The 14,994-nt window shown below is 42.5% G+C and overlaps 1 protein-coding gene across 1 annotated transcript; it reads right to left on the bottom strand.

Moving 5' to 3' along the window:
• Positions 1-1,245: 1,245 nt before the first annotated feature.
• Positions 1,246-13,122, bottom strand: LOC143334590 (primary amine oxidase, liver isozyme-like). The gene is made up of 5 exons (XM_076753443.1): positions 11,452-13,122; positions 9,814-9,932; positions 5,265-5,431; positions 3,976-4,108; positions 1,246-3,857 (listed from the first exon to the last, which is right to left on the bottom strand). Exons 1-5 carry the CDS (start codon positions 13,022-13,024, stop codon positions 3,564-3,566), a joined length of 2,286 nt encoding a protein of 761 aa, XP_076609558.1. The 5' UTR covers positions 13,025-13,122; the 3' UTR covers positions 1,246-3,563.
• Between the last annotated feature and the right edge of the window lie 1,872 nt (positions 13,123-14,994).

Here is a 14,994-nt window from a genome sequence, read left to right as displayed (position 1 = left end):
TGCACAATGGCAATGCTAGCATGATGTTATGCAGGTTTGACCATTTCTGCATTAGCTGTCTTAGTTTAGTATGTTAACATGGTAACATTACGTAACAGGACTGAACACAGCTGAATCTGGTGAATTAGTTTTGCAGATATTTTGTCAGAAATGCTCTGGGAACCTTGAATGTTCATGAATCAATCCATTCAATAATTATTCAGATATTTCAGTCTGGACTAAAGAGACAGATTGACTGAGCGACTGACCTCAGTCATGTACTGTGTTAACAGAGAAACATGTTCATTTGTATCATTTCTATTTAAACAGTTGCTGTACTTTATTACTTTAATTCTTTATGGCACGCAGAGGAGGTTCTTGAACATTTTGTTAGTCTGGTGATATTTCTATTTTTCTTATTGGCAACAAATCCCATGCATCTTATTCCTTGATCTTGGAACCCATCGACTATCATCTGACAACAGTTTAGCCTTTGGGGGCAATGGCCAATGGTTGAAGCCAGCAGATCAGCACAGTCAAAAATATTAATTTAGGTGGTCCTGTGGGATATAATGTGTGCAAGAACCAATGCAAAAAATGATGTGGAGATCAAAACTTTAGTACTAGCCTACTATCAGTTTTATAGATTGTAGCGATAGCTACAAGCTCCTAGTTTTGTTTACTGTTGCTTAGCAACATGTGATAGTTTAGGAAATAAGGTGGCAGAGGCCAGTTGTAACATTATTTCTTCATTTAACACTGCAATGATTTATCCAATACCATCGTAGTACAACTGTTGCATAAAAGCAATGTCAGACCTGGATTTGTGGCAACCGCAGTGGTAATTTCTGAATAATGACTGAGCAAATCCACAGATTACGTTTTGACCAATGCAATCCACCTCTTTTGCTCTCCACACAGACTGTTTACATGCATGTAACCAAAGCCCACTCAAACATGATTGGTCAGTACTACTCATAATACCAAAATCCTGTCCCTTGCCGACAGATTCTGCATTCATATGCCAATACTGTATCTGTTTTTTACAGGTTTTTATTCTTTGAAAAAGATGCACATGGGATTCCGCATACACAGTCCTGCTTACCCAAATACTCACTGGAGTCCAAATGTGGATTACTCTGCTGTAGAAAATAGTGCCCAACAAATTATTCTCCTGTTTGAGTAAGCATCACTGGGCTGATTTCCTAAATCGACCGAGTTACTCGAAAAATGTAACTAATTTTTGGGAGACATTTTTTTTTTTTTGAAGATTTATGTCTTGAGTAGGACTGGATTGCCTTGGGACTGAGGGTAAGGAGAACATATTGAGAAATGAATATTTCATGGGATTTGTTGACAATAGGAAAAACATAGCATAATAGGAGCCTTATGAATGATGATTTCTCACTGATCCAAGTTGAACAGCAATAGTAAATTAATTGCAGATAACGAAGTTGAGGGTTAATAGTAAAGAAAATGAAATGTCATCAGGCAAGGCAGTGTGGCTCTCGTCTCTATGTGCTTCACAGATGTTTGTTTTCATGTGGATTTCCAGATTAGAATTATATCACTATAATTATCAAACTTTTTGATTGATTCCCCACAGGTTGCTCTACATATCTAACTGTGAACTTTGCCAAGGCTGGACTAACAACCAACAACAAAAACTAGCCCAGGAGCCCAAAGGGACCCAGGTTTATTTATCGTGTTGTAATGATTTTTATAAACTTGTTTGGTGATATATACCACTGATACACAATATAAAGAAAAGCAACAAAGAAATAAGTCCCATGAGTTGGCTCCTGCATTGTTACTTAGTCTTGCAGTGATATTATATTTACATGGTACATATTCTCAAATAAATTTGCATTTAATGAAATTACAGAGCTGAGCGGGGAGTCTACGGGGGCCCGTAGCTTGGTTTTGCCCAGGACCCCTTTGCAGGTTAATCCAGCCATGGTTTCCATTCTCTTTAGTACAGTATAAAAGTCATCATTCAGAGATTTAAAACATGCTTGAGATAACTAATTTATCTCAGTAAACAGTTTATTTTTGTTAAAACTAAGTTACTTTTCTATTGGAATGGAGATGCAGGACTGTTTACTTTCAGACACCAAATATAAAAATATGCTGTCAGTAAACCAAACCCAGAAGATACAGGAGGCAAACACAAACAGCTAGGAAATATTTGGCCTTGCATTGAAATATTTCTATTTGCCAGCACAGTCTCACATTTCAGAGCATAATTTAAAACAAACACAGTGATAATTCTGAAACCCTTATAACTGTACTGTCATGTGATGTCAATGTAACTGACACAACATAAGGCCACATGACATTCTGGGGCATGAATTATTTACGTCAAGCATGTTTCAAGTCTGTAGTTGATTTTCCAACTTAGTAGTGAAATGATTAGAAACCAAGGGCAACCTGGAAAATAGGAAATCACTATAAAAGCGCTTTGAAAAATGGTCAGCAGTTATGCATGATTTGTGGTTGATGAGCTAAACCATGTCAGCCAAAAGAATGGACCTCTAAAGCTGCACATGCCTCCCTCAGTGGCAGTGATCACTGAGAAGATTTCCCACCAGTGTCCATACCAACATGATTAGGATACATGGAATTTGTAGAGGACTCCATTATTGGTGACAGAATACTATAATGTTTCTAGGTCATATAGGCCAATAACTTCTATTTCATATGAATATTTCAGTATTTTGGGAAATCATTATTTTTTTTGTCTTTCTTAGGATTGGATGAGAAGATATCGATCTCATGTCTGCATGTTAAGTATTGAGCTAAAGTTGTGATGTGGTTAGCCTAGCTTAGCATAAAGACTGGATGCAAGGGGGAACAGCTAACCTGGCTCTGTCCAAAGAGAAAGAAAATCCTCCCAGCCTCTAAAGCTCATGTATCGTGTTTGTTTGACAGGTATCAAAATATAAATCCAAAACTTACCATTTAATGGCAGTTACATGCTTAAACAGTTCCTGAACTAACACATTTATTCATCCACCAAGTGCTTCTGTGCAGCATCTCCAGCTAAAGTATGGATTTCCAGATATGGTCTGTGAGCACATTTTTGGTTTTGGTCTCAGTACAGGCATAACATTACCAAACTTGGCAACCTCACTGTGAAAACAAATTATGGAAAGCTGCACAGTCACTGCAACAAACTGCTGTGAGTTAAGAGAGTAAGAGTAATCAGCTTAGATAGGTTACAGTGTCTTAAATAGTAAGCTTTAGAGGTAAGGGTAGACATATTTTTTTAACATTTTATACAGAAAAGCTGTTGCCCCTCTACTTCCAGTCCTTATGCTAAGCTACGCTAACCAGATCCTGACTCCAGGACAAAATTTTCATCTCTCTCTCTCTCTCTCTCAAAGAAAGTGAAAAATGGTTGAACAGCCCTTTATTCAATTTATTGCCTGGTGTAGCTTTAAAACACATAATTATGGCACAAAAAATGTTGTCCCACACTGCCTCCATACACATGCTAAAATTGACAGTTTCTTGATAGATCAGAAAACGACCCCAATCTTACCTCTGTGTTCACCAGGGCTTTTAAACTCAGTAGTGCTCTATCAATCAGTCCAATCCTCAAACTTCATGACTCCATCGAAGCCTTGGAAAGTGAAGGGTTCCAGCACGGGGCTGCAGGTCTCTTGAGCAAGGCAGGCCATCCTGTTGTTGTCACAGCTGTGCTCATTGCCCACCTTTATGTACACCCCATCAGCAGAGTGGATGGACGGGTCCTCATCAAAGTAATTGTGGGGCCGCAGCAGGACCCCTCCCCCATTGCCCACTGTTACTGTGTTGGGGATGTCCTCAGCGTGAGGGATGTGGAGGAACCCAGTGGTCACCCAGGCAACCAGGTCCTGCAGACACATTTTCATACACGTCAGGGAAATTCTTTCAGCTAAGTTATCCACCTTCAGATTCATATGTGTTTGCATTATCTTATCATTTTTACACGCAGATTTTATCTCAGCACACCTCGTCTTCGATGCTTTCGTTGTCTTCAATGTACTTGCTGAAGTCAACAGCTGGAGTCCAGATGTTGTTTTGACTGTACAGACTGCTGCTGGTCTGCTCTAAGTCCTTTTGCTTGGTGATAGCAACCTTATACCTGCAGCCAGACAGAAGAGAGAGAGATGGCATTGGATTGGATGAGACATTAATGCTCGTCTCCTGCATGAAAGTCTGATGTACTCCACAGACTTCTGTTGCATGGACTGCCTTTATATAGCGCTTTCCTAGTCTTACCAACCATTCAAAGCACTTAACAACTCAAGTCAGCACTTACCTATTCACACACACATGCATACACTGATGGCAGAGGCTACCATGCAAGGTGCAATCTGCTCATCAGGAATTCGTTCACACACTGATGACACAGCAGCAGCAATTTGAGGTTCAGTATCTTGCCCAAGGACACTTTGACATGTACAGTGCAAACTATCCTGACCTTCTGATCAGTGCAAGACCACTCTACCTCCTGAGCCACAGCCACCCCTGATGATAAACTAAATTATGAGTTAACTGATTGTTGCAGCTCTGACTAGTAGCACAAGTAGAAAAGAGTCATACCATTAGAAAACTGACTCAGTGATGCCAGTTACACAGCCATGCCTGTCTAAAGTTTGCTAATATTAGCTTTATGTTACCCATCATAAGCTACTTTCCTTGCCAGACTAAGTAAAGCCATAGCAACAAACCACTGAATGTACTGAATTAATTAAGGGTGTGCTTTATTGAATATAAAGTCGACTTTCCAACTTCTTTGTAAAAGCAATATTTTGTTATTTTTCAAACCAAAGGTTACTGCTTTAAAGGTTATCAGCATGCATATTGGTGAAATATGATGTCATGTTTACGTCATATGTGGCACAGTAACAGCATAGAAATAGAAACTGAGATTGGTCAGAAAATTAATCATTAGGAAATTTGGGAAATGCATTCTGCCGTCAGGGAGTGCACATGAAAAAACAGTCTGGCTCCAGGACTTCCCTGTCCACAGGGAGTCTCATCCTCTCATTGTTACTTTCCAGTCATGGGGTACTGACTGTGATTTTCACAGGAATAATTTCCAGAAATGTTTAACTTCAGTTTAAAATGAACCTGCTGGAGTTGACCTTCTGAGATATCCCTATAAATATTTTTAGAAGAAAAAAAACATCTTGTTTGACTCAATAATCAATAATCATCAAGGCAAAAGATGTGCTAGCAATCATCAACTTTTGAGTAACAGTTTTTTTCTTGACTTTTCAAATGTCAGGTCTCACCTAGCCCAGGACATGGCCCTCTCTTCGGCCTGGCTCTCTGGGAGGTGATCTCCAGCGAAGGTGAACACCTGCAGCCTGTAGGAGCGCTGGTGACCCCAGCGGTTGGTTTTTTGGCTAGCAATGTGGAGGTAGCGAGGACTACTGGTGTCATAACGCAGAGCGGCCTCCTACAGAAGTGTCACAGTAGACATTAGTGCCACAAGATTCAAGAGATACTTTGTTGACTGTAGCACTGGAGGATTAAGAAATGCATCATGGGTCGCTGGCAACAAGCAAGAAATGGGCTATTTGACAAGTTGTAAGTAAATAGACAGCCTTTTGAGCTGCCTTATATCCTGCAATATTACCACAATAATAGAACATAACCACTTGTGCATCTTAAATTACTGATTAATTTAAGTCTAACTGAAATATAACAAATACCTTTTGCAATAAAAAAAAACAATGGCAAAATGTTTTTTAATATCATTTTTATGCAAGGTGGAAAGGTCTTTGAGTAAATATTAGAAACATTTCTTTTTCTTTCTTATTGATGTCTGTGCTTGATTGACAGTGGAGCCGACAGCCTGAACCCCAACAGGGAGTGCAGGGGCAAACAATTTTGTGCTGTAGCTTACAGGCCACAGGCAGACAGCATGACACCAGCATCAAAACTGGTGGAGAAAACATGCAGCTATGTTTACATGCATACATCACTGATGATGTGTCCCAGCACATCCGCAAGATGTTTCTCTCACCTGTCAATCTGGCCTAGCCAGTGACGCTCAGTAATGGACTGGAACCCAAATTGCTTCAAAAAAGCCTTCTGAGACATACCCCCAGGGGAGTCCGAGAGGGGGGGAGAATGACAGCCCCAACCTGTCGTACCGGTTGGGGCTGTCATTCTCGTAACTCATCGTAACGGTATTGACCCATGCGAGCAGAAATTCAACCAAAAAAAAGTGTGAAAAGTGTGCAAGAACTCGCGTGGCCTAAAAATACATCTGGCCAGGATGAAGTACAGGTAGCAGGAGAATATATTGCAATACACAGGATCTGATCCTGGTGAGACGCAGGAGGAGCCCGGCCAGGAATCACCCCACAGAGCCCAGTCCCTCCAAGCAGTAGAGCCTCCGAACCCCTGCCGAACAGTCCAACAGAAGCGGATCAAGTGGCCTTCAGCTAACAGCCAGGCAGTGTGGACACAGTTTGATGCAGACGTGAGCCAGATCTTGGAGACTACAGTCAAGGGAGAGGTGGACCGGTGTCTTGAGACCATGATGGCAATCATAATCAGCTATGCAGCTGAGAGGTTTGGCCACATTGAGGGCAGGAACATCAAGACCAACTACACGATGAACAGTAGAGCCACCCAGATTCACAAACTACGTCAAGAACTCCAAAGCCTCACAAAACAGCACAAGGTGGCTAGCGAAGAAGAAAAACAACTACTTGCTGAGCTTCACAACATTCTGAGGAAGAAGCTCATGACGCTGTGCTGGGCAGTGTCACCGAAGGCCGGGGAAGGAAAGAGCGAGGAAGCGCACCGCTTTCATCTCCAACCCTTTTACCTTCACCAAGAAGCTGCTGGGGGACAAGCATAGCGGCAACCTCATGTGCTCAACCGAGGATACAAACTCCTTCCTGCATAACACCCTGAGCGACCCAGAGAGAGACCAGGAGCTTGGACCACAGAGGGCCCTCAATAAGCCCATAACCTCCAACAGTGAACTTCAGCCCCAGGCCCCAGCGAGGTTCCATACATCGTGTACAAGCGCTGCCCCCAACTCCTTTGACACCTGTGGAAGATCTTGAGGGTCATCTGGCACAGGGGAAAAGTTGCAGACCAATGGCGGTGCGCAGAGGGTGTGTGGATCCCCTAGGAAGAGGACTCCAAAAACATCAGTCAGTTTAGAACCATCTCGCCGCTAAGTGTCTAAGGCAAAGTTTTCATCAGCATCTTGTCATGACGACTAACAGAGTTCCTCCTGAAGAACGGCTACATCGACACCTCTGTTCAGAAGGGTGGGATCCCTGGAGTGCCCGGCTGTTTGGAACACACTGGCGTGGTGACTCAACTTATCAGGGAGGCCCATGAAGGGAAAGGAGATCTCACCGTACTTGGGCTGGACCTCGCCAATGCATACGGTTCCATAACGCACAAGCTTGTTAAGCTCGCCCTTCAATGACATCATGTTCCCAGCCAAGTCATAGACCTTATCCTGGATTACTACAATAATTTCAGTCTAAGACTCACTGCTGGGTCAGGTACATCAGACTGGCACCAACTTGACAAAGTCGTACTCAGTCATACTTTTTGCCCTTGCCATGAACATGATAGTTAAGTCAGCAGAGGTGGAGTGCAGGGGACCCTTGACCAAACCAGGAGTACGCCAGCCCCAATAAGAGCCTTTATGGACGACCTGACTGTCACCACCACATCTGTCCCAGGCAGTAGATGGATTCTCCAAGGCCTAGAGAAGCTAATCACCTGGGCAAGGATGAGCTTTAAGCCAGTAAAATCAAGGTCTTTAGTGCTCAAGAGGGGAAAAGTAGTGGACAAGTTCCGCTTCTCACTATCTGGAGCCGCCATCCCATCCATCACAGAGCAGCCAGTTAAGAGCCTCGGGAAGTACTTTAACTGCAGCCTGAAAACCAGCAAAGATCTTGAGGACTGGCTGATTCAAGTTGACAAATCAGGTCTGGCAGGGAGGTTCAAGGCCTGGATTGAACAGCAATCCATCTTGCCCTGGATCCTGTGGCCTCTGCTCATGTACACGGTACCCATGACAACAGTCGAGGTCATGGAGAGGAACATCAGCAGCTACCTGCGTAGATGGCTTGGTCTACTGCACAGTCTGAGCAGCTCCGCCCTGTATGGGACCAGTAGCATCCTGCAGCTTCCATTCAGCGGCCTCGCCGAAGAGTTCATGGTGTCCAGAACACGGAAGTCTTGCAGCACAGGGAATCCAGATACATACATAAGATATATCTTTTACCACACATGGTTTTTAAAGGTCCCATATTATAAATCTTTTTCAACAAATTAACATGGATCTATGAGTTCCATGGTAATGTCCCATTACCTTTTTTTATGTGAAAGTATTGAATATTATCAGTGGCCATATTGCTGCAGCACGGATACAAGGGACTATGAAATAGACTTTTTGTTGTGATTTGTTTATTTCATTTTCTGAGTGCTTCGGAGGTATTAAAAACAGGAAGTGACATTGGTCGGGAGAGACAGACAGAGAGGAAAGAGAGAAGAGGTTACGTCGGCATTTGGAGGTTAGCGGTGTGGGAGGATAATCGGCCTAACTTTCCTTGGTTTAAGGACTCTAACCGAGGTATGAAGTGTTTTTTGGGTGGTGTGAATTGTGCCTCTGCATCACCGCAAAGGGGACCTGGATTCCAACAGGACATTTTTTGGTTCTTTTCTTTGGACTCGGACTACTGGGGGTAAATCAATCTTTCATGGGACTGATTTATTTTTATTGACGTACTGAAGAAACCTGAAAGATCTCTGAACTGGGTGTATGTGCTTATGTTGTTTTTGAATTGTTTATAGGTGACCATGCTGCACTGTCTAACCCGTACTGCAGGGGACACGATTTAAGTTTGTTTTCATTGATAAATTCTGATAATCAGAAGTTGTAGAAGCACTTTCGTTAATTAATAATTTCAACATTAATTTTGGTTGTGGGTTGGTTCATGTTTGTGCTTTTAATTTATGTATAACTTGTTTGATCAGTCTCTTGGGGTGGCCTAACCCAACCGCCCATGACCTATAGATTAGCGCGTAGCTTTTCCCCTTAGGTTTTTTATGAATAAGGACAATTGTTACCACCCCTCGTTTAGAAAAAGTCTCCTGACTAATCCTGCCTTGTACTGAGCAAGGTTGGAGAAACAGTCAGCCTCGAAGCGGGTGGGAATATGTAAATGTGCCTGCTTGTTATGTCAGTGTAGGTGCCGAATTTGATCAGCTCGTTTGGAATCTGCAGGCAGGCTGCTTTCAGAAAGGCGTATCTCACTCAAAAAAGCATGGACGGTCTTATTTCACACTTTGTATGCGTATGGCAGCACTAGAGACCCAAAATAGCAGCCCAAATTCCAGAAAAAGTGAGTTTTTGATAATATGGGACCTTTAATGTGCTGCAGTTGACTGCCTAATGAACAATTCATCCTACAAACTGGCGTCAACAGTAAAGTTTTCCCTGGTAGAAATGTGTTTGGTCACTATGTTCATCAGTTAGTCCCTGTCTGTCAGAGCTGCTGCAGGACAGCTCATGTACAGTGGATTCATGAATATGCAAATGTGAGCAACAGGTGCATCTAAAATTCAATGTGTGTAGTGACATGCAGTCTTTACAAAAATAAATTGCACTGTGCCTTTGCAGAGAAATGTTCATGCTTTCTCCACACTCACAAAAATCTGAAAGAACTACTCATGACTGTGACTCTTTACTGTCCTTAAGGAGTCCTTACTGTCCCTCTGTACTCCTTAATGTGGTTAAATGAAACCGAAATGTAAATGAACATTTCAAAGAAGTAAAAGAAGATGAAGCCAAACCTGTTCTGTTTTGAGTTGCTTCTCCACGAGCTGAGGGACCATAGCGTAGTGATCAGGCATCCATGGCAGCGACACATTGACAAATTCCATGTCTTTGGTCTGGAAAACATTCTTCACCCCTGTGAAGGAAATTATGCAAAAATGTTTGCAATAATATTTGTTTTCTGTTGTAGTTTCCAAGCAATGAAATAGCTGCATTGGACTTGCATGCTCCTACAGATTCATGTCAAGTGGTTCTTTATTTTTTTAGGAATTAATTTAAAACTGCACCCTTCAATATTATTAGTCAACAATGGACCTAATGGCTATGTGTAATGTGAAAAGGGGTTCTTGTTCTGATGAACCCACAGTGAATTATCACTAAATCTGAAGTTCCCCTCAGCTTTACAAAGTGTTTTACAGTCATTCAGCTCATTGTTTTGGTGTTACATCTTTAATGTTCAGATTGTGTAACCTGAAAATTAGATACTGCTCATCCATTCATATTTTTGCATTTTTATTCCCACATTAAATTCAGTTCAATCCACAACAGACACACAGCCAAGTTCTGTGATTAATAATGGTTCATCCCTGTTCCTTTGTAAGGCTGGACATCAAGGGCTTTGTGATCCATGAAGTCACAGCAGCCGATAACAGGCAGAGAAACATATAGTTTTGACTCTATATCATCAAAAGACCTTCAGACCTGCATGGGAAGTCAAATGGATGGAATCAGCTCTCTGGTAAGGGGCCCTGGAGGTGACATAGGTGAATTGTTTTTTATCGCGTGGCAATGACTTAGTAAGGCGAGGGAATGAGTTACTAAGGCAAGGGAACGAGATACAGAATCTGATGTTGACAACACTGGACCAGAAGAGCTTTGTATGGCTATTATCTATCAAACAAAAAGCATGGATGAATTTGATTTGCTGTCATTTTATTTTAACCTTGGGATGAATTATAATGATATCTTGCAATCTCTTGCGGTTCAGTACAAAGCTCGTCTGTATCTGTATGTTTCTGTATCTCGTTCCCTCGCCTTTGTATCTCGTTCCCTCGCCTTAGTAACTCGTTCCCTCCCCTTATTAAGTCGTGGCCACACAATAAAAAAATTCACCCATGTCACCACCAGGGCTCCCTACTCTGGCAATCAGCAGTACTTTGGGTGCCTATTTTGGACAAGCAGGGACGAAAAATCCAGTGGACCAATTTCTCATCACTGGTCAGAAACCAATCTCCCTTAGTTAAATCAAAGGCGCCTTGTTTCACTATGACATACGCTTTATAGTCCACAATATGCGTGCATTGTTGCAACACTATCATCGCCATGGATAAACCTGCTGCAGGGCCCAAGGTAGAACTTGCTGTTGAGCTGCTACTGCCCCCCCCCAATTTTTACCATAGTGTCGGCTTACAATTTTTGTGGGTGATGTGGGGACCTTGAATTCATCCTGGCTATGGTTGTAGTCATGAAGTCCCTTGGCCATGGATGCATCAATTGTTTTTTCATAGCTAAACGTTTATTATGAAATCAGATTCTTCTCTTTGTGCTAACAGAACTTTTAACTCTTGACAACGTTTTTCCCCCACATTACCGTACTCTTCAGTGTTCTGTGCCCTGCACAGATAAACAGTTTTAAATGTTGTGCTGCCACTCACCCAACACATCCAGGTCCACTTTAAAGTTGATGAAGTGAGTGTGGATGTTCCCCAGCACCTTATCCGCCACCTGGTGTCCGTATTTCAGGCTACCGTCCATCAGGTAAGAAGAGGTGATGTAGCCGGTGGCGTGCACCTTGGCCTCCACTGATCCGCTCTGGTAGAAGATGAAATCCCACATATAGTCATAGTTTCCTATAGCTGTGATGGTCCTGAGCACCAGGGCGCTGTTCACCATCCCCCCGTAACTGTTGTGGAAAAAGTCAGAGAAGTGCCTCCGCAGGGGCTGACCCATGTTGTGCTCAAAGAGACAGATTGAGTTTCTAAATCTGATCGGAGCTGGGGCATCAATGTAGCGGTATGTATCCACGTAGGTGGCTTCGTAGGGACAATCCACGCCACGGGCCAGTTCGTGCGCGAAACGCCCCACCCCGATGCTTGAATCCAGAAACTTGGTGAGCATCATCCCTGGAGTGACTGAACCGTACACCGACATGGCCTCTTGCACGCTCAGTTCGTAGATTATCCTCTCACCCTTGAAACGCACATCAAAAACCCTCATGCCTGTGAGAGAGCTGAGTCCGAAGGCGAAGCTCCAGTCCAGGTACAGGACGTGGTTATTGCTGACGCCGAAGCGCTTCCCCTCGGCGTAAGACAGCTGCGGGCCGATCTGCAGAGGCTTCTTTCTGGGTTTCAGTGAACCATAGTCAGGCGACTCTTTGTAAACTATCTTCTTGACAGATCCCGCGTCATATTTCTGTCTAAGTTCTTCTACGGTGTCGAAGTATTGGCCGTTATAAAGCAGCCGCTCCACTCTCCAGTCGGATGCGTTTACGCTCTCATGGTTAACCAGCACCTCAAAGCCCACAGGGTGGATATACATGCCATCCATATTCCTCAAGAAAGACACCCAGGTCTTCCTGTCCCCGGATCGGACTCCACGGGGCATCTGCTCAAACGCGTCCAGATTCTTGTCCTCACCCACGTCGAAGCTCTCTTTCATGAGCTTCTTCAGTTTGGAGAAGACTGCAACCTCAAAAAACTTGAAAAGCAAGGTGTATTCCCCGATGGTGACAGTGCGCGCATTGATAGGCAGATCCATATTATACCTCTCCTTTGTGACATCTTTGTGGTGTGTTGGGTTGGGAAGCGGCCCCACTGTGTATTCCTTAATGTAGCCTTGCGCGCCGTAGAAGACCACCACTGTCGCCTCTCTAGCCGGCTTGGCACCTTTCCCGTCCAAGTAAGCCAGCACGTCCGCTTTCTTGGGCAGAGATAGGTCTATTAAAAACAAGAAATTTTCCGATGGCTTGGTGATCTGGTTAGTGGATATGTCCAAGCCTTTCTGCTTGAGCATGTACTGCTGGACCTGCAGGTACTCTTCCCTGGCGAGGTCAGCGAACACGAGGCTGCGCTCGTCGTGTTTGCCCCGCAGCGGGTGGACACGCTGAGTGGTACATTTGGGCGCCCTGCTGGAGTGGATACCGATCAGGATGATGTTGAGGATGACGGAGACGAGGACAAAGAGGATCAGCGCCCATTTCACGAGAGAGTTCATTCTCCTCTCTACCATTGCGCACGGCTTTGGAGAAAAGGCGGAGAGGAATGAGTTCTAGGCGGCACAAAGCTGTCTGACCGTTTTGGAAAGGAGAGGCGCGCCCTCAACTCTGCAGTTTCCCACCCCTCTCCACATGGATTCTATAATCCTCTGCCCCTCCCTCCCTCTTGCATGAGGAGTTCTGGAGCTACGGTTTCATCCAGCCTCTGTTCAGCTGCACAGACCAACATGATTTTACGCACGGTCATAGGCGCTAATCATCGCGATTAGATGAAATAGAAAAGTCACAACGAGGTTATGAGTTACACATACACAATTCCCTAAAAACAAAAACTATGACTCTGAACTATAAGTTTGCTATGTTGCATTACATGCACAGTAAATGCACTTGTGTTTCTAAAGCATATAAAGAGAACAGTGGGAAAAGGAAAATGTAAAAAACAGACAGACAAACAAACAAACAAAAAACAAACAAAAACAGGTGATTGGAACAAACAAAAACAAACATCCCCTGAAATTGAATATATTTCCTGAACCCTGTTTTCTCGTGTTATGTTAATATTGAGTTTATCAATCTGACTGTCCAAATTCATACATGTCAGAAGCTCCACATATATCATTTTCTACACTAAATACACTTTCTGTGGTCATAGCCAAGGGTTCCAAGCTGCCCAAGCAGAGACGCTGTCAAACAAATTCTGTTTGATTTTCTGCAACAACTAAGAAATGACAAACTTTCATTTTTTTTCACTGTTCAGCTATATTTTCTGATAATCATATCTACTTACAAAGAGATGAAATCTCCCAGCCTTTTCCAGTAAGCGTTCCTGATGAAGACTTCCATCCCTTTTAGCCCTTTTAAATTACTTAGTTTATTGCCATAACAATATAAGATACTTTGTCTAAAAAATACCAGAATCAAACATGAAAAATCCCCCAATCAGAAAAATCACTCCTCCTCCAGTCACAAACCGTGATAACTTCACCAAGAGCATGAACTGTGTGTCTTCAGAGGTATTCACTGCCTATGTTGTACACTGTCAAAAAGATAACTTCTGCACTTTTGCAAAAATCACAATTTCAAGTTGTCCGACCTTAGAAAACTAAATTATGAGCCGAAAGTGTGCTATCAAATCAAGCTAGTCTTTTGCTTCAACCAAAGCAAGTCATTTGAATTCTTCATCTGCTATTCATTAAAAAAAAAAGTTCTTTTCTGCTCTTTAGTTGGGAAATGCAGAAAAAAACACCTTTCACTTTGTGTCAGCGCCAGACTCCTTTGCACTGTAAAGTCTCACATACAAGTTTTAAATGAACGTTTAATTAACTATTAACCGAGTGTAATTAGATACATTTGTCTTTTTCAAGATTAAATTCTTTAAAAATTACTTTCAGAACTTTCCAATAAAGCATTTATGTAACTCATCAAATTGAATTATTTAGAAACTATTTTAGCATATTCACATATCATTCCCAACATGCATTGCATTAAAGTTAAAATGATGCAGGAATGATATGAAAAGAGTTACATGGTGGAGACATTGTGTAACTCTTTACATATCAGAAGAAAGAAAGACTCCTACTTAAGCGTCTTTTTATCCACGTCTCTCAGAGGAGTGAGATGCTCTTCTCCCTGATTGAAATTAAACTGCAAACCATTTACTTCAGTCAGTCCCTGAACCCTTATTGCATAAAGCATTTAAGTAATAAGGCTAATATAGACAATCCTGTCACTTGTTTAAATGTGACTGCCTAAAGCTGCTTATTCAATTGAAGAGCTGCATTAGCTCAAAGTGAAATAATAGAAGCAAAAATCTAATTGTGATTAAGTGAAATAACATGTTACTCTAATGGGATAAAGCTGTAAAGAAGAGAGTAATAATTCTGAATTGGATGAACTCAAAGCCTAAATGTAAATTGACATTAGACGTATAACTAACAGATCACTTTGCTGATGTGATTCACTTCATTCAGTCGAGTTCAAGGAT

Source organism: Chaetodon auriga, chromosome 16 (assembly GCF_051107435.1).
Source record: "Chaetodon auriga isolate fChaAug3 chromosome 16, fChaAug3.hap1, whole genome shotgun sequence".
Taxonomy (NCBI): domain Eukaryota; kingdom Metazoa; phylum Chordata; class Actinopteri; order Chaetodontiformes; family Chaetodontidae; genus Chaetodon; species Chaetodon auriga.
Note: the sequence above shows the minus strand (reverse complement) of the source record. Positions and strands in the feature narration are given on the sequence as shown.